This window comes from Emys orbicularis, chromosome 6 (genome assembly GCF_028017835.1).
Source record: "Emys orbicularis isolate rEmyOrb1 chromosome 6, rEmyOrb1.hap1, whole genome shotgun sequence".
Taxonomy (NCBI): domain Eukaryota; kingdom Metazoa; phylum Chordata; order Testudines; family Emydidae; genus Emys; species Emys orbicularis.
The window spans coordinates 93,659,019-93,684,537 of record NC_088688.1 but is presented as its reverse complement, the minus strand read 5'-3'; the positions used below and the strand labels follow the sequence as shown (position 1 = coordinate 93,684,537).

The following is a 25,519-nucleotide window of genomic DNA, read 5'->3' as shown; positions in this document are numbered from 1 at the left end:
CCTCCAAGAAACCCAATTTTGGGGGCATGCCACACCACCTTTTTTATAAAGTGCAAACCCCAACAGGATGATGTTCAGGTGATGGAGGAGTCTCCATTAGGATGTACGCATGAAGATTTTCTCTCTCCAGGACTTCTTCCTGTGGGTATCAGCACAGAAGGGGATGATCATTCTAGACTAATATTATTGTAATTGTTTTCTGTGTTTAGTCTAGGTGAACTACTGTTGTTTTGTTTGTGTGTTTAAACTGAAGATACATTTTGGACTTTAAGGCTGTTTAAATTCATACACGTGAGCAGGCCCATTGGCTTCAAAGGGACTACTCACATAAATAAAATTATGCACATTCTTGAGTCTTTGCAGGATCAGGGTCTAACATTGTGTCACTGCATTGAGTGTATAGTATATAACATGTGCCTATAAAGAGAATAAAATATTTACATGGTTGTTCAATTTTAATAAAGCAAACCATGCATATAACCCAAGGAAATACTGCATACTTAAAATCTACAAGAAGCAGCAATGTTTTTACTATAGCCACTTAAACTGTCAGTGACTAATCAGCCATCCTGAAAACCCTAATCCCCGCTTCCCACACATATACCTTTTTTCTTATTTAAAATGGTGTGAATTTGCCAATACAATCTTATGAAAACCCCAATAGAATGTATATGTATCCAAGAGATCAGATTGTTCTGTAGCATCTGTTGATGCAGCATATGAGCTGTGTTGGGAGCACAGAACCCCAAAAGGCATGAGGTAGTGTAACCCACACACCTCCTGTGTGTGGTGTTCTGTCCCTTCTAGTGGTACTGAAACCAGAGAGAGAGAGAAAAAAAATGAGTCTGCTCTACAGCCTTAGTTAACAGGGGGGGGAGGGATAGCTCAGTGGTTTGAGCATTGGCCTGTTAAACCCAGGCTTGTGAGTTCAATCCTTGAGGGGGGCCACTTAGGGATCTGGGGCAAAATCAGTACTTGGTCCTGCCTAGTAAAGGCAGGGGGCTGGACTCAATGACTTTTCAAGGTCCCTTCCAGTTCTAGGAGATAGAATATCTCCATTAATTTAATTTATTTATTTAAACAGGTAGTTGGCTTTTAGCTTATATGGTAGAAGCTCATGCACTAAGCTCCAGAGGTCCCAGGTTCAATCCTGCCTGCTGACAACCGGGGTCTGTTGGCATTACAGTAGCATAGGTGTTGAGTAGTGGACAATATACACTCATTCCTCATACATACATTGGTATTAGAGATGTGATCCCTAGATTCATTCCAGATATATGAAATTAAACATTGCTTCTTATAGCAAGCACCAAGCCCAGTGACTACTGCCCATTTGGGGCCTTGAGATATGTTCACTACATCAATTGAAAGAACATTCCATTCCAATGTGGTAGTACAATATGTCTTTCACGGGATCATGTAAGATGGCACAACTTGATAAGATCCAAGAAGAGCATCACTCTGAAAACAGCATACAGGGAAATGTTACAATATCCAAGAAGTCTAGAAACTAAGAGATACTGTTTCATCAATGGACTCATAGGCACAGCTCTAAAAACATGTATTTTTTAAATGTAGGCTGAGAAAGATTTAGCATGGCATTTAATGTCAAAAGACTGAAATAGCAACCACCTCTTTCCATTGTCTTTAGGATTCAGCAGCTTGAGGAGCTTTCTGCCCTCACCAAGGTATTAATAGCCTGGTATATAATATTAACATAAAATAACAGATCTACTAAAATATGTGGATGAGAAAACAGAGGAGCACTAACAATTATAAATTCTAAAAGTACCATAAAAAAACAAATATGTTTTATACAGATCTCTCTTTTCTTTCACAAAGACTTATAATTGAATGTTAGAAAGTCTACAAAAGAAGATAAAACTACCAATTCTTCTCCCTAAATAAAAGGTTAAGATTTTAATTCTAGGACCTCAACATATAATTTTGTATAATTAGCAATTAACTATAATCCTTGATGAGAGAATGCAGAAGTAGCAATTTTCTTCCTCAGTAGTAGGGATGTGTTATTTTAAGTCATATTCTATTACAGAAGGAAAACCACATGTATGCGTACATGCATGCATGAATAGAAGCCTAAAAGACAGTTATTTGGAGAAAAATCAATGTGCAAAGTGAATTTCAATATACACTGTTATTAATATGCAAACTAGAATGATGGCTGAGAGAACGCAGAAGAATGAAATTTCCTCTGAAATATATTATTTTGGGTGGCTTTCTGTTGCAGAGGATAAACTACATGCATGCAACAAAAAATCAAAGGGAACTGTATTTTCAGAAAATACTCAGTTTTCACTAGAGTGAGTCCATGTTTATATGCAAGCTTTTAAATATACCAACTAGAAACCTGGATGAGCGATCTCTACTGATGCTTATTGTTAATAATAACGGAACAGTCATTAACCATCATAACTCTAGATCAGTCCCTGTCACAGAGGGCAAAGCACAGGCATGTCCAAAAATCATCCCGGCCGGGGCACACATTCCCCGCCCATCCTCCCATCAAGTCTATGTTAATATGCAGAAGCACAGGTGCCCCCAACGCTTTCCCCCGGCCGCCCCACAGGAAGCCCCTTAGCGGGAAGTCACTACTTACTGCGGCAGCCGCTCGCGCACAGGTGATGCCAGCAGCTCGCAGCAGCTTCACCTGTGCGGCCATGCCCCTGCCTTGCCCAGCAGCAGCGCCCGGCGAGATGGAGGAGCGAGCACAGCTGCCATCGGCAGGTTGCGTGGATCAGGAAATTAGGGCAGGCGGCAGGGATTGGAGGCGCTCGAGAGCCAACCAGCGGCTGGCGGGGGCCCCGTGAGTCACCGGGCGGCCGCCGCACACAGGAGCTGGGCGGTTCGTATAAGAGCGTCGCGGGGACACCCTCCCCCTTGTGCATGTCTCCGGCTCGCTGCTCCCCACTAGCCCGGGCCGGTGCGCGCGCTCCCCTCCTTCCTGCCGGAGCTGCCTTCCCTGCAGGCGGCCGGGCAAGGTGCCGAAAACCGGGGAGCTCCCCCCGCCCAGGCTGCTAACTTGTTGTGCGCGCAGCAGCTGCTGCACACGATGGGCACGTCCTCGCTCCGGGGGCTCTGGCTCCTGGCGGCGCTCTGCTGGCTGCTGGGCGAGCGCGGCTGTGTGCAAGGTGAGTAGCGACCGTGGGGCTCGGGGCGTTTTTATTTGGTGTCCCTTTTCCCTCCCCGCCTCCCCTGTATGTCTCGGCCCTGTAGCCGGGGCGGGTAGGGGGTGGGCGCGTGCTGTTGCAGTGACACTGAGCCCGTTTTCACGTGAGGCACCTCTGCGGGGACAATGGGGATTTAGTTCCTTTTCCCACCCCCGGCGCGTGCTGGGGAGTCACGCCTTCAATGAAACTGCATGTAGGTTACTGAGCTGCTGCATCCAGAGGGTCCCACTAGAGGAGAGCAGGGCGCGCGAGCGCTCTCAGGCAGGCTCGTGACTAGCCGTGTTTGGGGGTGGGGAGGGCCACGCAGGGAAAGAGTGGAGGAGGAACTGCTCCTCCTCCATAGCTCAGCAGCTGAGTAACAAGCACACGGATCTTGTCGCTCCTGAGCGTGCAGGAGCATGGGAAAGTCGGAGCCCTGTGGCCTGAAGACATCGGCAGAGGACTAGCTTATGGAGGGGAGTACCCCTCCCTCACTCCCTACGTGGGAGGGGAATGCTTCCCACTTTCAGTGGTAGGTGGGCCCCAATCCCTATGGCTTCATTAGCTTGCCATCCAGACAATAGACGTTGAGGAAATGACTTGAGTTTTGTAAGAGCCCATTACAGGATTTCACTCTATTTCCAATCCCTGCAAGAAGCATGGTAAGGTTCATAGTACTTGCCACACAATTGGGGCCAATTATACTTGGCTGCCTCCTTATTCCAGCTGTAGGATGATGTTTGGGTGTGGGGAAAGAGGCTGGCTGGCTTGCATAAGGGGGGGGGGGAGATTGTAGTGTGTACTTATGAGCTAGCTAATACTGTATAGCCAAATACTGAATGAGCATCTTTCAGGAGTTGTCTGGTGGTTCCTGTGCTGCTCTAGTAGCTAGTGACACTGGCCCCAGCTCAGGTCAACTGCAGTTTCTATTTTTGTGTAAATGCTCTTTTGGTTGGCATTGTGGGGGAGGGGTGAACTTTGACTTTATAGTCACAAACCTGAAAGAACAATTTAGGTTTAATTATCCTGAGTGTGTTTAAGCCCATATGTAGGTGTCTTTTTTTAATTGTTCTGCCTACAGCTGTTAAACCAAAAAGCTAACATTTGCAATGACACCTTAGCTATTGTTTTGATTTGAAGTCTAGATGGTGACCAACCATCAATTAGGGTTCACCAGACCTGTTATGATGACTTGCATTTGTTGCTGTCTGGCAACTGCTGAATGTACTAGCTAACTTGAGATAGATTTTTTTTTTTTTTAGGATTGGGAAATGGTGGGTTAGTTGGGGGAGAATGCACTTTAGAAAATGCCACTCTCAGAGGCCTTGCTGACACTGGCAGTAAACTACTTCTTACTTCGGGAAAGGGACAGAGTCAACACCTCCAAGCAGATCTCCTTAGTCAGTATCCGCACTTGGGATGACAGTCGAGCTCCTTGCCAAAGAGAAAACATGAAGTAGCTAGAACTGCTCCCAGGGATAAAGGGAAGAGCATGTAATACTCCTTCCACCATATACAAAGTAGTAATGAACATCTGTTTCTTTCTAATCTTGAGTGGTGTAACAGTGATATCACGGACCAAGCATGACCTTAACAAAAGCATTGAGCCCTTCTGCTCACAGCAGGCTCCCAACTGGGGGGGGTGTGGGAGGGAGACTTGGGAGGGTCACAGTTTGACCTACAGAAAAGGGAGTGCCTGACAATCACAGGGGATACTCAATATAGTAATTGAAGACTTCTGCTCCATGTAAGCCTCCTAAATGCTGCAGCAACCGGCCCTGGGTGGGAAGCAGGTTCTGGAAACTATCTTGCTTGCCCACCATGCAAAGGCAGCAGATGGGAATGTGCTGAATGTCAGGAGAGAAGCAGATGGTTGGGTGGGACCCTTCAGCTCAGCCCTCCCAGCTTCCCCTGCCTGGGGCTGTGCTGAAGGTCTGGGGTAAGAAGGGGTTGCTGTCTGGTTGTGGGGGAGCAGTATTTAATGGGTGCAGGCTTTGGCTCTCTGCAGGCTTGTTGCTGCAGCAGTCAGTCTCACTTTCCAGGACCCAGCTCCTTGCCCACTTCACTCCCCTGCTGTCTGTGCAGAAGAAACAGACATGCTGAAGTCTGGTGGGGAGTCTCTTTTCTAGGACCCAGCCTTCCCACAATCTGGGTGAAAATCAGTCAAGTGTTAAAAGTAGCTTTTTAAAAAAAAAAAATCTGAATTTCAGAAAACTGGTAAATGCCAAAAATGAAGGGGCATAGCATGTACAACTGAAGTGGCTTAGGCTGAAACCAGCTAAAGCAATTGGGTAAGAACTACCCTGAAGGGAATTACCCATTACTTTTTTTTTAAAGCTTACTTTGATAGATCCCCAATTCTGGTTCTTACTGTAATCAGGTTATTTGGACCTCATAACTGTCACTTCCAAGAACAGACTCTTCTTCCAGACTGATACTTGACAGTCCTCAGGGAAGACCGACTGATATGACCACTACAGCAATATCCCAGCCTCAGGTTGGAAAAGCAGAGCTAACTTCATCTATTTGAAAAATCAAACAACTTGATCTCGAGTAATCCAGCCCCTTAAATAGGAACAGAGGCAGTGATTTGCCCAGAACAGCTTATGCTACTGCTTCACTGTTTTTGAAACAAGTAACACCTCCACTCTGAGTGGAGGTATAGGACTAGATTGCCAACAGTCTAACTTGAATGATTTCTAATATGTACATGGTGCAAGTAAATCTCACTTGCCTAGTTTAAGGAAAAGGCAAATCAACAGTAACATTTCTCATTGAGTTTCCTGCTACAGGGATGTAGACCTGTGGGAATGTGTTAGATATAGACATACTGTATGAACAAATCTTAAGGTAAAGGGGCTCATGCTCATGCATCCAGGTTCAGAGTCTAATGGTAATGATCTGTAATCTCTAAGAACTTAAACTTAAAACACTAAAGATGTGATCTTGCCCTTTCATACCTATGTCCCAATATAATCAGCAACTTCTGCTTCTAGGTTACTGTTGCTAACTACTTGTAGCACTTCACAGAACCCATTCTCACAGTACTATGCAACCTCTAAGCATTAGCTAGCAGTATCTAGTGACCTCCTGAGGTCCCTTCCAACCATGATATTCTATGTAACAAATCAGGGAGGGGAGGAAGAAATCCAAGGTAAAGGATAGCTCTGCCACTGCCCCAGAGTTTGGCAAAGGACAAGTACTTCTGAGTCTAAAGACAGAAATACAGACTGGTGCTTAATTTGGGGTGTAGACCATTCCTATTCTAGTGCCAAAATGACTATAAATCACGTTATTTGAAGAGCAGCTGTTTAGTGTAGCTGGTTCAGCGCTCTAAAACGAAGTCTTTTGGAACAAAACACATCCTTAAAAATAGTAAAGGTTAACTACTCTAACTTGTTCCTACAGATTAGTAGTACTATTACTCAAATGATGAACTTGCAATCCTGAACTTAATCACTGCAGCAGTAGTGATTAAACTGAAGTATCAAGTGATTAAATTTCCCTTGGAGTTAAATGCTTAAATGCAGACTTATGTAGAATAATGCAGATGTCACTAGAGTTGCAGTAATGTGATCTATGTAGATGTTGCATCTACAACTAGGCATGCTTTCTGAATGTGGTATTTAAAACTTTTTTTGTTTGGTGGTTTTTTTTTTTCTCCTTGAATGATCCCATTTTGGCAGGGGAATGAAAGGTCTCTAGTGTTTTGGGACCCATCTCCTGCTAGATTAGGACCTGTTACTATCTTCATCTGCCCCAAACAATAGCACGTTTCCTTCTGACTACCTGCACTCTCCACTGGCTGAACTTATGCAAGGCTGGAGTGGATAATCATAGCAAAAGATCTGACTATTAAATCAGTTCAGTTTAACTGGTATTTCACTACTGTAACACATCCTATAAAATGAGATGTTATGTCTTGACAGATCTAATCAAAAACTGATCTAGTTTCATCTGCTTGTCAGACATTGTAGCAGTGAAAGATATTTAAACTGTTAAAGACCACTTGCATACAAAACTTGAAATACATTGGCTTCCTAATATAGGCTGACATTTGGCAGCACAGCATGTATTGACAACATTAGATGTTCTGCAGGTGAGATTGCACTTACCCTCACCCAATTTGTTCTGCCATTACTTTTGGGACCACCTAGTGGCAAGTTGATGGCCACCCCATGTTATGCAGTGGACTTCCTGCTAACTAAGTCAGCAAGCTGACTGTGCTCTTGTGATATAATTGAAGCGACTTGGTATACTGGCTTGCATTTTAGTCTATCTAGAATAGATTGCAAACAACAAATGGTGTGGATTTTTTGTAAAAGCTAAAAATAGATGCCTTCTAGCCTTGATGCCAAGAAAATAACTCATCAAATGATGCAACAAATGAGGGAGAAGCAGGAGTCTTGCATCATGCTATAGTCCCTCCTCTAGACCTTAAAACATAAATGTAATGCATGTAAGCACACCAGACAAGGCTTGTGCAACTGCTAGAGAGACTGCTGCTGTACTGAAGCTGATACTGGTTTGATATCAAACAGTGTCTGTGTGGCATAGTGTGATTCTCCTATGAGGAATAGGGTCATTCAGCTTCACTAGAACAAGTTGTATTGGGGAAAACCTACTTATGAAACATGTACAGAAAGCTGTAGTGATTCCAGCTTGCAAACAGAATACATAATCATAACCAATACCCATAGTGCAACAGAGCTGTAAACATTTGTACCCATCTTTCTCTAACTCAAACACTTGGCAAACAATTCTAGTACAGAAAATAAAAGTAATGGCTTCTTCTGATTTTTGAAGTACTGCCTTCAAATCTATTGACAAATACTACACGCTTCTAACTAAAACCAATGCCAAACAAAGGCAATCTAACTGAGCTGCCCATACACAGACAAGGTCTGCATGAGGCACAACACTTATCCTTGAACTTGTAATGAGTAAAACTTAAGTGCTGTAACTTAATACTAAGACTTTGTTCTGCTGCCCTGGATTTGACGCTCTATTGACCGGCAGGGTATGTAACCTACTTACTATTGCCAGACTCCTCAATTTCCATATAGTAGGAAACTCTTCTAAAAGCTTCCACAATAGAGCTGAAACCTAGCCTTCCTCCATATGCTGTTACAGATCTAAAATAGGCTGGGCTCCTTTCTAAAGCACCTAACTGAGGAACACAAGTGTATGAATTGCCACAGCTGTCAGTCTCGTTGCAAGGGCAAATGTGTTGTGTTGTAAACCATGTCTATTTCTGCCATAGAGTGAGGTAACATGAGATACTGGCATGGAAAAGATAACAATGTGATAAGTCATCCCTGAAGCTTCCTAGGCTTAGTGGATTTCAACCCAGTAAACCTGACCATACCACACTTGGCCAAACAGTCTACTTAATAAATTTTGTCCAAACGTCAAAAGAACTCTTGTATAGTTCAGAGATGCAGAGTGAGACACTCTTGCATTTGAAGTCAGAGCAGGTAATCTTTCCCACACTCTAACTACTCTTGCTTCTAAGTGAAAAGGGCCCATCAGTAAAATGTAGCTATAGTAGCTTGACTAACTGACCTTCTTAATTCAAGGTGCAAGAGCAAAATGTGAAGAATCTCAATTCCAGTGTAGTAATGGACGCTGTATAACTCTGTTATGGAAGTGTGATGGAGATGAAGACTGTTCTGATGGCAGTGATGAGAGCTCCTGTGGTAAGCCTTTGTGCAACTGCAAAGTGTTCCTTGAGTAAACTCCATTGGTGGGGCATAACAAAGTGTTGCTTAGGAGAAGAGTTCCACTAATGCTAATACCTGGTTCGTGGTGAGTGAGCCAGGCAGAGGGAGGCAGTAGAGTCAACAGGCTCATAAACCAGGGTTTTATAGGATATCCAAATCTAATGCCATCTTGGTCTTGTTCAAGAATAGTGTATTCTCACACAGGTGTAGCTTTAAAACTTGCATTCAGGCTTCTGCAGGACTGAGTCCAGGCAGCTATAGTGCCCTTCTAGCTAAACCTCAAAGCAACCTGTTCTGTCTAGTCAAGGTAATTGACCCCTCCCATGGCTATAAAGACATCACTTAAGATAGTGACAAACTTGAGCATAAAGCTGTCAGTCTCTGATATGACTGGAACACCTACCTAGATGTCTGGACAGCTTAAAATATATCAACAAGCAAAGTACTTCATTGGCTGCCCCATAAAGCTATCTTTAGGGGTACTCCTCTTTCCAAATATGTCTGTCTGCAGTGGTGTTCCATAGCTCTCTTGCTTTGTCCAGGGACAATCTAACTGTCTTGGAGGGTTGTACAAGGAAACTGACAACTAGTCAGCTTCTTCTGTCCTGAGCTCCTTACAGCTGTCTGTGCAGTCCTAGACCATTTTGTCACCAATGCCTTGACACACATAGAGCTGAAAAGGGAAAAACTAGCTAGAATGCTGTTTCCTTGCTTTCTCCTGCAGTGTCCCTCTGAACTAGCTAAATATTTCTACTTAAAACCAGTTTACTACTGCAGTGCAACTCTGCCTTCAAGAATCTGTTAAACCTAACTCTTGAGTTATCTTCTAAAATCATAGTAGATTAATATTAGTGAAATAATCATTATGGATTACAGCCTCCATTTCCTTTCCTCTAGCACATCAGGTAGTATTAAATTCCCCTGGTATCCAATTTCCACTAATCATATGTTGGCTAATCACTAATAAATACAATACTTGCATTTGTTAAAGGACTGAATTGAATTTCCTGTGCAAAAGAGGAACACTAATCTATTGCAGACTGAGCTCTTCAAAAGCAAGAGTTGATAGTTTAAGATAAAATTTCATCCACCAGCAAACATGTAGCCTACAGTGATGTATACCTATCTCATAGAGCTGGAAGGGACCCTGAAAGGTCATCACGCCCAGCTCCCTGCCTTCACTAGCAGGGCCAAGTACTGATTTTTGCCCCAGATCCCTAAGTGGCCCCCTCAAGGATTGAACTCACAACCCTGGGTTTAGCAGCTCAGTGCACAAATCACTGAGCTATCCCTCCCAGTGACTGTACATCTCTACTACACCTACTGTTTTTCAGTGAACATATTGGTCAGATTATTCTGACTGTCAATACCATATTTCTCACTTGAAACAAATATTGGCAGATTGCAACTTCCTTCACCTTCCCCCTAACTTGAAATGAGAACTGATGTTCAAAGGTAACCTCTTCACTAACAAACTAGACTTCTCTTGCAGGGCTGAGGCTGGCCTCTTGAAAGCAAAAAGTTGAAGTGCAAAAAAGACCAGAAGCTGTTTCTTTCCACCCAAGCTACTAAGTACTTGTATATACAGTTTAAACTGTAATGCAGATGTGAAAACTACTCTAATTCAGTCTGACTTTATTGAAGTCCCTCTTGTGTGCAACTTAGAATTCTTGCCTGTTAATACCTCAACCTAATCTAGACTCTAAAATTTGACTTAAATCTAAGATGTCCACTGATGAGCAACTCATGACTTGTTGGCCACAAATATTGGCAGGATTGCTGTATCTGTGCATTATCTTACAAATGGATACAAGCAGATGTTGGTCTTGCAATCTTTAATAGCTTAACTCTTTGAAAAGACCACTTGCTTTGCATCCAATACACTCAAACTATTATTGCTTTATAAAGCAGCTTTGGGTGGGAGGAGTGAAGATAATGCTCAGTGGCAATTCTTTGAAGGCTGTAAACGATAATATCTCACTGCTCATAGCCAACATATTAATTGGTACAACTCTCCAGAAGTTCACACCATAACACAGGAGATGAGTATCCTAAACATCCATTAGGCTAGCAGTAAAATGCTTGTGGCATCCTAGGTTCTTGATCCTAGGCGATTGGCTGTTAAGATATAATTGTACTTAAACATACTGGAACTCTTCCTTTGCAGTGAAGAAGACCTGTGCTGAATCTGACTTTGTGTGCAACAGTGGTCAGTGTGTCCCTAACAGGTGGCAGTGTGATGGGGACCCAGACTGTGAAGATGGATCTGATGAAAGCCCTGAACTGTGCCGTAAGTGAGCCTATCATTGTGCTGACAAGCAAATTAAATCTGAGCAGGAAAATTAAATCTCTCAACCGAAAACTGTCCATCTTGTAGCCTGTCGTCATAACTCAAGGTTTTAAAACTAGCTTTTTATTATAAGCAATCAGTTGCATATACCCACTACTTGAGCTCTTCAGGCTACTAGGGTATTGTCAGCTCTACTTGAAAGCCGCTTCAAAGAACAGTCTTCAGAGTTACAGATGTTCTCATCAGGAACAAGGGAGAGACTTCAGTGTCTGATCAATTAATCTATTTCTTTATCTGCATAAAGCCCCCATTACCTTTGTAATCTTAGCCAGACCTGTGGGCTATTAAGGCTGCTCAAGATTCCCTTTCCTGTGGAAACATAACAGGGATGTCTGTAATAGAATGTCTGAAGATCTTTGAGCATGTCCTGGAATTGCCTTGTCCTCCTGCCCTTGATGCATTCTGTAGACTCCAATTCAGTTATGGGAAACAGAGTAGAAGACCTTGACTCAGTTTCTAGCCCCCTTGATTGTGAATACAGCACTCTAAAGGGTACCTCATGGCCCTGGCTGCACCTGAAAGTCAGTTCATGCACCCACTGCTAGAGTATTAATGAAGGGAAAGACTGAGTAAGAATTTCAAACACTTGCATGGGACTGCACAGGCAGACTTAACTGCCTTCTTAACTAACTTAACCCTACCCTGTATCGCTTCTCCTCTGAGAATGAAATAGTAACTCTAAAATAACATGTGCCATACAGATAGACATCAGCATAATTCATAAGGTAACCTCCATAGCCCAGATAAAACAGTTCTTCCTCCCCTAGAACAACCTGAGGCCCTTTCTAATGGTCAAAGTATTAGAACTGACTCTACATTTCACTTGGGATGGACAGTGAAAACAGCAGTGAACTTACTGCAGCTTTACACTCTCACAAAGAGCAATATCTGGATTTAAACACTTTGAGTGGAATCTTTAAAACCTAAACTCTAGACCTCCTAAGTAGCTCTTGAAACTGACCCCTCTCTCTCAAATTCACTCCTCAATAGACCTGAGAACATGCCGGGTAAATGAAATCAGCTGTGGTCCTCGATCAACTCAGTGTATCCCTCTGTCCTGGAAATGTGATGGTGAAAATGACTGTGATAGTGGTGAAGATGAAGAGAATTGTGGTAAGGGAAGAAACAAATGGTAGCCTGTATAGCTTTTTTTCAAATGTTCTTGGCCTGCAGATGAACTAGCTGTGTAAAATAGCCAACTGGTGCTCTTAAAACTATAACTTCTGTAAACTCAACTGGAGTGACTGTTAGTAGTCACATCATACAATCAAATGCTACTCTTCCTAATCCTATTCAGTTGAACTTGCTATAAGTGATTTTAAAACTTGTTCATTTGTATGGTGAGGACTACACTTGTAAGTGCTACTATGGGTCTAATATCAGACAAATTTAAAAGGCTAAAATAAGTGCCTCTAAGCAAGGACACTGCCTCCTAACATGAAATCTGAATTATAGTTTGAGTACCAACTACCAGGCTCTCTGCAGTGGCTAAGTAGTAATCCATTCGATCTCCAAATGGATACACTCCAAGCAATGGAATGAAATAGCAATGATTCTTTTCAAGACTCAAAGCAAAACTAACTTGTTGGACCATCCTAACTATTATACAGTTCATTAGAGAGCAAAACTGTCATTTGCTTAGTGGTGATCCACTTAGTACTATAATACTCATGTGGCTAGTCCCCTGTCATTTGGACTTCATAAAGCTGCTGTTCTATAAAGCCTCGTAGCAGTCGGCTTTAGCTGCTACACTAACAAATTCCCCACTTCCTAAACATGTACTAAAAGGGGCTCTATCTCTAGATTTAGACAGCAGCTTATTTTCTTAACATAGATCTTACCAAAGATGATAAAATCTAGCTTCCCCTAGCCTGTACTTTCAAAGAGTGTGCAGAGCTTCCTCCCTACTCTTCCCCACTGCCCTCCAGTCTCAGATGTTCAAGAACCAACTCAACAAAATGCACAGAGGATGTGCAAGGTACAAGTGCAAGAAGCTCACATTCTAAAACAAATGTCCTCTGAGTGGATACTGTAAAAGTGTCTCTAAGACTTAGACACTATACCCAGCTTCAGAGTAAAGGCTTGCATAGATCTAGAGGAATAGAATATCCAAATATGGGACATGAACCTAACAAACAGAATGGCAATAGTTTTAATGACTGCGGTGGCTAACTAGAATTTTCTGAAGTAAATACTTGCATAAGTGATCTTCACCACTACCCCTTTGTAGAAGACTAACTTTTCAGTTAGGTCAATTAAGAACCTGCAGTAGAAAACCAGATGGTGCAGTCATAGTTCATAGTTCTAAAATCCTGACACTAATTGAATTCCCTCTCTATTACCAGGCAATGTAACTTGTAGCCCTGCAGAGTTCACTTGCTCCAGTGGGCGATGCATCTCCAAAAACTTTGTCTGTAATGGCCAGGATGACTGCAGTGATGGTAGTGATGAACTGGACTGCACACCACCTACTTGTGGAGCACATGAATTTCAATGTAAAAGTTCTAGCTGTATCCCTATTAGCTGGGTATGTGATGATGACGCAGACTGTTCAGACCAGTCAGATGAATCTCTAGAGCAATGTGGCCGCCAGCCTGCCCATCCTGTGAAATGTTCTCCTAGTGAAGTACAATGTGGCTCAGGAGAATGTATTCACAAGAAGTGGCGGTGTGATGGAGACTCAGACTGCAAGGATGGAAGTGATGAAACAAACTGCCGTAAGTAACTGTTGTACAATCATAGACTTTAAGGTCAGAAGGGACCATTATGATCATCTAGTCTGACCTCCTGCACAACACAGGCCACAGACTCTCTCCCACCCACTCCTGTATCCAACCCCTAACCTATGTCTGAGCTATTGAAGTCCTCAAATCATGGTTTAAAAACTTCAAGGTGCAGAGAATCCTCCAGCAAGTGACCTGTGCCCCACGCTGCAGAGGAAGGCGAAAAAAAACCCAGGGCCTTGGCCAATCTGCCCTGGAGGAAAATTCCTTCCCGATGCCAAATATGGCAATCAGCTAAACCCCGAGCATGTAGGCAAGACTCACCAGCCAGACACCCAAGAGAATTCTCTGTAGTAACTCAGATTCCACCTAATCTAACATCCCATCACAGGCCATTAGACATATTTACTGCGAATAGTCAAAGACCAATCAATTACCAATATTAGGCTATCCCATCATACCATCCTCCTCCATAAACTTATCAAGCTTAGACTTGAAGCCAGATATGTCTTTTACCCCCACTGCTCCCCTTGGAAGGCTGTTCCAGAACTTCACTCCTCTGGTTAGAAACCTTCATCTAATTTCGAGTCTAAACTTACTGATGGCCAGTTTATATCCATTTGTTCTTGTGTCCACATTGGTACTAAGCTTAAATAATTCCTCTCCCTCCCTGGTATTTATTGCTCTGATATATTTATAGAGCAATCGTATCTCCCCTCAGTTGCCGTAGCTTAGGCTAAACAAGCCAAGCTCTGAGTCTCCTGTCATAAGACACGGTTTTTCCATTCCTCAGATCATCCTAGTAGCCCTTCTCTGTATCTGTTCTGGTTTCAATTCATCCTTCTTAAACATGGGAGACCAGAACTGCACAGTATTCCAGATGAGGTCTCACCAGTGCCTTGTATAATGGTACTAACACCACCTTATCTCTACTGGAAATACCTCGCCTGATGCATCCCAAGACTGCATTAGCTTTTTTTCACAGCCATATCACATTGGCAGCTCATAGTCCTCCTGTGATCAACCAATACTCAAAGGTCCTGGTCTCCTCCTCCTCTGTTACTTCCAACTGATGCGTCCCATGTTTATAACACACATTCTTGTTTATTACCTAAATGCATGACCTTGCACTTTTCACTATTAAATTTCATCCTATTACTCCAGTTTACAAGGTCATCCAGATCTTCCTGTATGATATCCTGGTTCTTCTCTGTATTGGCAATACCTCCCAGCTTTGTCCTCTGCAAACTTTATTAGCACATTCCCACTTATTGTGCCAAGGTCAGTAATAAGATTGGTCCCAAAACCAATCCCTGAGGAGCTCCACTAGTAACCTCCCTCAGCCTGACATTTCACCCTTCAGTACAACCTGTTGTCCCCTCTTTAACCAGTTCCTTATTCACCTTTCAATTTTCATATTGATCCATCTTTTCCAATTTAGCTAATTCCCCATGTGGAACCATATCAAATGCCTTACTGAAATCAAGTAAATTAGATCCACTGGATTTCCTGTGTCTAAAAAAATCTGTCTCCTTCTCAAAGGGGATCAGGTTGGTTTGGCACGATCTAGCTTTTGTAAAACTATGTTGTATTTTGTCCCAATTACCATTGATCTCAATGTCCTTAACTTTCTCCAAGACTTTTTTCCAAGACCTTGCATACAACAGATGTCAAACTAACAGGCCTGTAGTTACCCAGATAACTTTTTTCCTTTCTTAAAAATAGGAACTATTAGCAATTCTCCAGTCATATGCTACAACCCCTGAGTTTGCAGATTCATTAAAAATTCTTGCTAATGGGCTTGCAATTTCATGTGCCAGTTCCTTTAATATTCTTGGATGATTATCTGGGCCCCCCAATTTAGTCCCATTAAGCTGTTCAAGTTTGGCTTCTACCTCAGATGTGGTAATATCTACCTCCATATCCTCATTCCCACTTGACATCCTACCATTATCCCTAGCCTCCTCATAAAGACTGAGGCAAAGTATTTGTTTAGATATTGGGCCATGCCTAGATTATCCTTTGTGTTTAGCAGTCCCACTCCTTTCTATTAAAGGGGAGAAATTTCAACTCATTACCTCTTCCCTAGTTCAATCACTGGCTCTCCCAAAACATCTTAAGGCTTCGATTACTTCTGTAACTGAGTCACCAAGACCTTCAGGATTCTAACTCTGCAGCATTTCTCTCTTCAGCTTCCCGGACTTGTAGACCAGACCAGTTCAAATGTGAAGATGGGAATTGTATCCATGGTAGCAGGCAATGTAATGGTGTAAGAGACTGTCTAGATGGAACTGATGAAGTCAACTGTAAAAATGGTAAGAACAGAACTAAGTAGTGAAACTCTTCTTGTTTATAACAGGGCTTTCTAGATTTTTATCTAATGGCCCTTTCCCTCCCATTATCTTGACAGTCAATCAGTGCTCTGGATCTGGCAAATTCAAGTGCAGAAGTGGGGAATGCATAGACATCAGCAAAGTGTGTAATCAGCAGCAGGACTGCCAGGACTGGAGTGATGAACCCCTCAAGGAATGCAGTAAGTGAGCCACCTACTTGGAATGTCACTCAACAGGCTTGAGATTAGTCTGAATCAGACTAAAGGCACCTGCACTAAGTAACTTGCCATGGTTGGGAGACTCTCTTTAAAGACTAAAGGATCTTACTTCTAGTTAGAACTGAACAGTGGCTTGCCTGCATCTTCTAACTTAAGCTTGCACATAACTGAAATGACTAGTGTGCTGCTTTATGCTTAGTCATGAACCAGGCTGCAGATAACTGTAAAACATAGTACAGAAACCCTAGCTTCAAATAGCACTGAGGTTCTCTTAGCTGAAGTCTGCAGTTGGCTCACTTGATGTACTTGCAGAACTAGCTACATGTCAATAACATGAGCACCAACATGTCCCATAGGACTCTTAACAAGTGTCTGTTGCAAAGGGAATCTTTGCCAGTACTTGAATTTCTGCTGTATTCTAGAACTAGTAGCCTTTTAATTTAGACAGGCATGGATGGCCTGAGATTTCAATTAAGTTGCCACAACTGTTTTTTGGGTCTCTTCTAATTCTACTCCAGACTTGAATGAATGCCTGGTGAACAATGGTGGATGCTCTCATATCTGCAGAGACCTAGTTATTGGGTATGAATGTGACTGCCCAGCTGGGTTTGAACTGATAAACAGGAAAACATGTGGAGGCAAGTATCTACTACCACCTCAACCCCCTAAATGAGTTAGTCGTCTTATTGTTACAATACTAACTTTACAGTCTTTCTTAGATATTGATGAATGCCGGAATCCTGGGATTTGCAGTCAAATCTGTATTAACTTAAAAGGAGGCTACAAATGTGAATGTAGCCGTGGCTATCAAATGGATCTAGCTACCGGAGTGTGCAAGGCAGTAGGTAAGCACAACTAGCAATACTCAATTTATCAGGAGCCCAAAAGCATTAGAAATATAAGAAAAGGTAGCCTCTTCAGAGGCTATGACAAAGGTACACCAGAATTACTGCACCTGGCTGGTGATCTGCAGTACACAGCTCCCCATAGCAAATACACCAGAGGACTGATTAAACTCTGCCCAACAAATTGGGTTCAAAGATTTGCTAAATCAGCCTCTGCTGTCAACAGCACAGAGGTTGAAGACCTCACTGCAACAAGTCATTTGTACCATCATTCTCTGTATGGTACAGAAATCTTCCAGAGGCATTTAATTGAGCACAGTACTTTTTTTTAATCCTTCAGTAATCTCAAATATTGAGGACACTGTCTGGGGGTGAAGGAAAAACACCATTGGCAGTCTTTCAGGTTGAGCTATAAACTTCAGGAGAGACCTGTCCCTCAAAGCACTTAATGCTGATGGTGTGAAAGCATAGGGGAGCCAAAGGAGGCTGATGCTTTAATATCTCTGCACATGGTGGCTGCTAGACTCATGTTCTATCAGCACTGTACTCAAAGCATCTAAACATCTGGGATGACACTAGTATAGTAAGAATGACTTGTGTCAACTAGAACAGCAGGTAACTTCTAAATCCTCTTTAGGAAAAGAACCATGTCTGATTTTCACTAATCGTCGGGACATCAGGAAGATTGGTCTGGAAAGGAAAGAATACCTCCAGCTCGTAGAGCAGCTAAGAAACACCATAGCTCTAGATGCCGACATTGCTGAGCATAAACTCTTTTGGGCTGACTTTAGCCAAAAAGCAATTTTCAGGTAAACAACCTGCCTGCTTCAAACTTTCCTCAGTTTGTTCTCATGAAGTTGTAGCTCTTAAAGTGACTGGCTAAAGACTTCTAAAAACTCTGACTTAAGTCAGACAAGCATTCTCTTGTGTACAGCTTGAATCTCTATAAGAATTCCTAATTTCAGTAACCATTGCCTTGAAGTCGAACACTCCTATTCAGTAGGATACTCTTACTCAAAGCTGTGCATGTACCCCCTACTGACGTTGGAGTTGCAGCCAAAGTATGAGCACAACTTGAGGCAACTGTTCTGACTTGAAAAGTTTAGTTCAACTAAACTTTTAAACAAAGGGCAGCAAACATCTTGGGTCTAGATTAAACAAATCTTTCAATTTTGAGGCTAGCTGCTTCAGAATTCTTGTGTTCAAGATTTGTACATATGCCTCAGACTGCTACTAGCTCAACTGGAGCATCTCCACTAGTGTACAGTGGTTGAAACAAAGACTAAATCTTATCCTTTTTTTCTCTTCCAGTGCCTCACTTGATAGTCGTGACAAGGTGGGCAAACACTTAAAAATCATAAGCAATGTACACAGTCCTGCAGCAATTGCTGTTGACTGGGTATACAAGAACATCTACTGGACTGATTCAGCTTTAAAGAGTATCTCAGTGGCTAGCCTTGACGGTGCTAAAAGGAAGATCCTGTTTAATACAGGCCTAAGAGAGCCAGCCTCCATAGCTGTGGATCCTCTCTCTGGGTGAGCATTACACTGCACAACAGACTAATGCCAAGTCCTCTTGGTACTATACTAACCTAGATTGGTAAGCAAACTACAAAGCAGTAAGATGAAATCTGGTTAGCAACAGGCTTGCAGAACATACCCATTTGACGGTAACAAGTTGAGCACACTGGAATAGGCTTGGCTCAGCCATAATGTATAGATTAATTCTAGACCTTCCTGTAACTACAACACATACAAGCTAGTATTGCTTCTTGCATGTTAAAGTATAATTTAAACTACAATATAGCTAAACTGCAGGATGCCTAATGCCTTGACTCTTTACAGCTTTATGTACTGGTCTGACTGGGGTGAACCAGCCAAAATAGAAAAGGCAGGAATGAATGGACTTGGTAGACAGCAACTGGTGACAACAGACATCCAGTGGCCTAATGGAATTGCACTAGGTATTTCATGTTCTTGCAAAATTAACTTCCCTGAGAGCCCAAAATGCCTTTCAGAAATACTGACATCACTAGATCTTTAAGAAATCCCAGTTTGCAAGTCAAGACTCCCTGGAAAACTTGTGGAAGTTTACATTAGCATGGTAACCATGAGAAGGCATTGAACACACTAGGAGCAGCCATGGCTATAGTGCAGCCATGGCCTCTAGGCACTATGCATTCAAGCTGCTTCCAATTCTAAAATTAGCAGCTTTGGTCAAAGCATTGGCAGTCTTTTGAAGTGTCCTCCCCATTGACAGCTTGCTTGTAGCTTGACCCATAGCAGATGCTGGCAGATAAAATGGCACACCATTCATGAGGTAGCACCAACATATAGAGTACCATTGACAAACATATTTTGTCCTAATTATAGGACTACAGTCTCCACTTGGAGAACCACAATCCAGGTCCTACTGTGGTAATACCACTGCCCTCTATGAATTAGTGCACTTTTTTCTTCATGTGGGTGAAACCTACCAGTGGAAGTCAAATGCATATGCACTCTAGATGGCATTTGTCAGCTCTTACTAACCCAAAGTTAAGTACCCCCAAAGGCAATATGAATAGTGAGGTTTTCCAGGTAAAACAAGTGCTTGTGATCAGATTCAATGTGCTAAAATGCACCTTCTCTCTTCCTAGATCTTGTAAAAAGCCGCCTCTACTGGCTTGATTCAAAGCTACATATGCTGTCCAGTGTGGATCTGAATGGCCAGGATCGTAGGATTGTGTTAAAATCACATGAGTTTCTTGCTCATCCTCTTGCTCTAACAATATTTGAGGTAAGAGTCTCCAAGCATCCAGTAGGGAATTGTGACTGTGGGCTCCCTTTGGAGGGGCAGTGTACAGCAAGAGACTAATAAATGGAAGACTGCAGAAAAGCTGCTGCAATGGGATTACTGTAGCCTCTATACAGAGGCAGAGTAACAAATACAAAAGTGAATATATTCTACACTAAGGCTAGTTATCAAATTTAACAGAACTTCACATTGCCTCAACCATAATGTGAGTGATCCTAATCTAGTTGAACTGTGTTGATACTTCAGAGTACTTGTGCTCACTAAATCAGATTTACCATGTACAGGGGACAACTTAACCATCCCTGGTGATGGACAAACCAAACTGGTCCCAACCATAATAGGCTGCAATAACTTTGTCTCCTAGGACCGTGTCTACTGGATTGATGGAGAGAATGAAGCAGTCTATGGTGCCAATAAATTTACAGGATCTGAATTGGCTACACTAGTGAACAACCTCAACGATGCTCAGGATATCATTGTGTATCACAAGCTTGTTCAACCATCAGGTAACAGATGTAAACTGTGGCAATGTTACTTTCATTGTAAATGTCTACCTTGTTACTATTAAAATCAAGTAGGTATTAAAAAAGCCTAGAAAATCTCCCTGTAGGGGAGTGAGGTGGGAGACAAGCTCAAATCTGACTGGCCAAAAAGCACACTAAGCAGAACTCACTACAGTAGAGGTGGTGGTACAGGGGGGGGCTGTTCAGAGGTCCCCCAAAGAGTAAAGCTGTAGACTGTGCTGCTGCATGTCTTGATTTCCATGGCCTAGAAACTGTCCAGTCATGTATGGACAGTCAGTATATCCTCTGCCATGTACCAATGCTAAACAATTGTCTGCAAGACTAAAGCACTAGTCTGATTTAAAATTGACTTGTGCCAACAGGCACAAACTGGTGTGATGAGACCATGAAGAATGGTGGCTGTGAGTATCTGTGCCTGCCTGCTCCCCAGATAAATGAACACTCTCCAAAGTATGCCTGCATATGTCCTACTGGATACAACCTACAAGATGATGGCCTAAGGTGTAAAGGTATAGTGACACAACTGAAAAGTTACTGTAGAGGGGACCTAATGAGGGACTCTTGTGCAATCAAGACTCCTACAGTAATGTTCTAACCTGACAGACTTAAGGCTCCACTGTTGCTACATGATTAGCATTTATGTCAGGACTTAAACTGTGGTGATCTAACTGAAATACAAACTCTTGCAACAATTATTGCATTACCTGCAAGTCTGTGCCTGGCTTCTGCATATTCATCACCATATACTGTGATCAGACCTTGTGCATTCCATCAGAATGGGGGTGGGGGAGGTGACTGAGCTACTAGATAGCTGGAACTTTCAGAGCCATCCACACAGCTTGCCTAACTCAGTGGTTCTCAACCTTTTCCAGTCTACTGTACCCCTTCAAGAGTAATCTTCTTGCATACTGCATGTTTCACCTTACTTAAACTACTTGCCTACAAAATCAGACCTAAAGACAAGGGTCACTGCACACTATTACTAAAACCTTGCTTGCTTTCTCACTTTTGTCTGTAAGATATTAGTTTGTATTGACTTTGCTAGTGCTCTTATGAAGCCTGAAAAACTAGGCAACTATCTAGAGGAGTTGATATACTCTGGGGGTATGCAAAGGTCTTTCAGGGAGTACATGTACTTCTGGTTGAGAACCACTGGCCTAACTTGTAACTTCTCTAATCAAATGTTAATAAATACAGACTTGGGTGGGGGTCTAGCATTCTTAACTGGAGGATTCAGTTATGCTTCAGACAACAGCAGGTAAGTGCTAAAGTTGAATAGGCTCATGCTCTGTTGGGAGTTAACAATCTCCTGCCCAGTTAGTCTAACTCATTGAGTGGTCCTTAGACTGCAGTTCAATGGCAGGCAAAGCTCTGTATAATTTCCTGTAGGAGCTCCTTAAATAACCAGAGGAACTTTAAGTAGCCATGCACACATTGTACAGTGTGCTCTTGAACTAGTTGATATGACATTCTGCTGGAGTTCATGATCAGCACTCCAAAAACTCATCCCTGTATGTGACTGTTTCCACAGTAATCACTGTGGAGTGAGCAAAAACTCTAAATGTCCTGTCAAATACCGTGCCTGCCTAGCTTATGTCTTACAGCTTTGGATAGCTACCAGCAGGCCCCAGCAAAACTTGAACTTGTTGCACCACTTAGTGAAACACCAGAGATCTGGTTCACTTGTATCAAAGCTTTCTTAACAGTGAAAATTGATGGATTCTAAAAATATCTAGGAGTATCCAACTTCTGGTGCAAGCTATTGGCTTCCATGTAAAAGGCATATTTAACTGTCCAACCACTTCCCAAAGCATCAGACTTCTGAGGTGGGGGGCGGGGGGGAAACCAGCAGCTGAGATTGCAACTTCCTAGCAGAGTAAACCTATCACATCCTCGGTCAAGAACTTGGTCTGATAAAATCTAAAAGCTGCATGACCATTTACCATCTGTTAAACACTCACAACCACAGCTTAATAGCAAGCAATTTCAGAACTTCAGGATTAACTGGGTTCTTGATTTATAACCAGTTTCAGGTACTGGAACTACTGTGGCTTACATTGAGACAAAAGATACCAGCACAACAGAAAAACCACCAACTGTTGGACCAGTTCCTGGAGGTATTGGTCCCAATAACTCACTTTCAATCATGCATTACAATGACTGATCAGGGTACACAAACTGGCCTCAGACAACTAGCACAAACATGCTAAACCTGTGCATGCAAACAGGGAACATGTTCAGCATTCACATATCTCAAATGGCAAGTGAGAGTAGTGTGGTGTTAAGGCTAGTTCTAGCATGTGTCCTCTTGTGATAGCCTAGCATCTCATGTTGGCCATGAAAATTACCAGTGAGACTCTTTTCCTAGGAAATCAACTTTCTGCAGTTGCATGAATTTGCAAGAGTACTTAGTGGGCTACATGCTCTAGAATGCATTCTTTACTTCTCACTATCTTAATGAGTAGAGACAAGGTGATTCTTAGCTACAGTCTGAGGAAGCTGCTAGCCTTGGACTAAATTCTACCAACCTAGCAGTAAATAATACATGAGACTGTATTTATTCCTCTTCTAGGACACAATTTCAGCAGTGCTGTGTCAGAAGTCAGTTCTGCCAAAGGAACTTCAGCTGCCTGGGCTATTCTTCCTCTGGGTAAGTGTACTTGGGTGCAGATAAGAGTGAGGCCCTACCTTAGAGTGGCTAGGTACAACTCAACATCATTCCAAGGGATTGACAAGTCTGAAAATAAGTCCTTCAAAATAGAGATGGTTCCAAAAGCAGAACATAACATTCTGATGTCAATGCTAGGGGCACTGTCCATTTTAAGAGGCACTAAATCCACTAGTGTTGAAACTAAGCCCATTTAAAACTACTCCCTGTTCCTGACATCCCATACAAAAGGGAACCATGCACTTGTAAAGATCTAGTCATTCAAGTCTTAAGCATTCTCACTTGTTCTCTACCTACTTAATCTGCTATCATATTCCACCACCCCTAAAACCAACAGTCACTGCATGGTAACTTGTCTTACTGTAGGGTGGGGATGCAACTACTACAAATATAGTAGCACAAGCCTGTCCTAAAAATTCAGTTGAGGAAAACCAAGCTTCTGGCTGTCAATGGCTTGCACCCATAGGAAGAATTAAAACTGGACTACCACAAGACTTATGAGCTAAGCCAAACTAGAAATCATTCTAGCTGAATGTCAGCAACTTATGACTTGTCTCCTTTATTGCAGTATTACTGGCACTGGCAGCAGCAGCAGGTGGCTACTTCATGTGGCGTAACTGGCAACACAAGAATATGAAAAGCATGAATTTTGACAATCCTGTCTACTTGAAAACAACTGAAGAAGATCTCACTATTGACATTGGGAGACACAGCAGTTCAGTAGGACACACTTATCCTGCAGTAAGTACAGATACTTGGTTTCTAGGTGGGAGCCAAAATGGCAGTTGGAGACCATGCTCTTTGTAGTTGTCTTGGCTTCTAAAGTAGTTACTCCTGACAAACTTGGCCAACCTTCCTATAATACAGTTGGAAGGCATGATCTGCACTTCAGACCTGACAATCTCCTTCCTATACTTCAGTAGGAGACCAAAGGAAGACCCATAGCCAAAGCATTGGGCTGAACAAGGCAAAAACTAATGCCACAGCCGTTACGATATGCCACTTTTAGGCAGCAGAGACAGGCTTGCCACCATGGCCAGGCAGCCTGTAGAATTCCTGGCAGATACCTGGTACATAGAGCTGTAAGGCATTGGGATTGCTATCAAATGAGCCTTGAAAAATCTGAGTTTGGCAAACATCCCTGTTGCATACACTTGAATGGCTTGCCAACAAGCTAGTTACTCTAAGCAGGGGTCCCTTTACAATGTCCCTTGTACCAGTATTAATTGGCAGGTGAAGTGAGGCCAGTGCCCTACATATTTTTGGGGTATGGGAGGGCAGGTGGTTCTAGCATGTCTAGTGGTTCTAGTAACATGCAAAGCAGCAAGCCTGGCTTCATCACTTCAGCTACCAAAAACACACAATACTGAAGTGCAATAGGCTTTAGATGTCAGACTTTAAAAAGGAATGTTTTATGTTTATTGTAACATAGCTCTGGCTTGCCTTTTTCCAAAGAAACCTAAAACCTTGCAAAGATACAAATTGTATAAGTCTCTGGACAAGACATCTTGCACAGTATGACTAGACTTTTTTCTTGCAACCCAAGACTTGCTTTTAATACACATTTGCTCCTTCCCTACAGATATCAGTTGTAAGCACAGATGACGATCTAGCTTGAATACTCTAGTTGGCAATCTACTTGTGTTCTACAGTCTTTTGGATGGTAACAGGCAAATAGCTGAAGATTCTTCCAAGATGGAAGAATGAAGAAACCTTCTGTATGTGTGTAAATATCTTACACAGGTTACCAGAACTCTGTAAATATCTGTCCACAACTCAGCTTTTGATGGTTACTGTTTATCTGTAACCCTTGAATTAGTCAGTACTACCACTGACCAACTATTTAAAGCACTTTCCATAGAAAGCCATATTCCAGGAACAACTTGTGCTATAGTGTACCACCTGTACATATTTGTATAGGCCACTTGTAAATATTCCTGAACAATCACTATTAAGCACTTTGAAATATTTCAATGTAAATTATTGTAAACTTTTTTTCAATGGTTGGGTCAATGGCAATAGGAGAAAACGGGTTCAGATAAATTGCCAAAAACTTGTAAACATAAGTAATTTTGTATGTGAATGAATTGTGAATCTTTCCTGCCTCCTACACCTTAGGGGTGTACAGAGGATGAATGCTCTATCAAAACCACTGTAAAGTTAAATGCTAA

At 42.4% G+C, this 25,519-nt stretch overlaps 1 protein-coding gene across 4 annotated transcripts; it reads left to right on the top strand.

Moving 5' to 3' along the window:
- The first annotated feature begins 3,070 nt into the window (after positions 1-3,070).
- Positions 3,071-24,966, top strand: VLDLR (very low density lipoprotein receptor). Of its 4 annotated transcripts, XM_065406424.1 has the most exons (19): positions 3,071-3,149; positions 8,747-8,866; positions 11,058-11,180; positions 12,231-12,353; positions 13,586-13,957; positions 16,156-16,278; positions 16,374-16,496; positions 17,033-17,152; positions 17,234-17,359; positions 17,997-18,168; positions 18,671-18,895; positions 19,205-19,323; positions 19,999-20,138; positions 20,521-20,662; positions 21,043-21,189; positions 22,714-22,797; positions 23,253-23,330; positions 23,917-24,089; positions 24,931-24,966. In XM_065406424.1, the coding sequence occupies exons 1-19, from the start codon at positions 3,071-3,073 to the stop codon at positions 24,964-24,966; spliced, it is 2,625 nt and encodes an 874-aa protein (XP_065262496.1). The 4 variants fall into 4 exon arrangements, with proteins under 4 accessions (XP_065262496.1, XP_065262498.1, XP_065262497.1 ...); XM_065406426.1 differs by lacking the exon at positions 12,231-12,353; XM_065406425.1 differs by lacking the exon at positions 22,714-22,797.
- Positions 24,967-25,519: the final 553 nt, after the last annotated feature.

Excerpts from the sequence above, each read along its gene's own strand:
- VLDLR (XM_065406424.1), top strand. The coding sequence starts at position 3,071 with ATGGGCACGTCCTCGCTCCGGGGGCTCTGGCTCCTGGCGGCGCTCTGC. Across the intron at positions 22,798-23,252 it reads TGTTGGACCAGTTCCTGGAG|GACACAATTTCAGCAGTGCT; the intron begins GTATTGGTCCCA and ends TTCCTCTTCTAG. Across the intron at positions 23,331-23,916 it reads CTGGGCTATTCTTCCTCTGG|TATTACTGGCACTGGCAGCA; the intron begins GTAAGTGTACTT and ends CCTTTATTGCAG.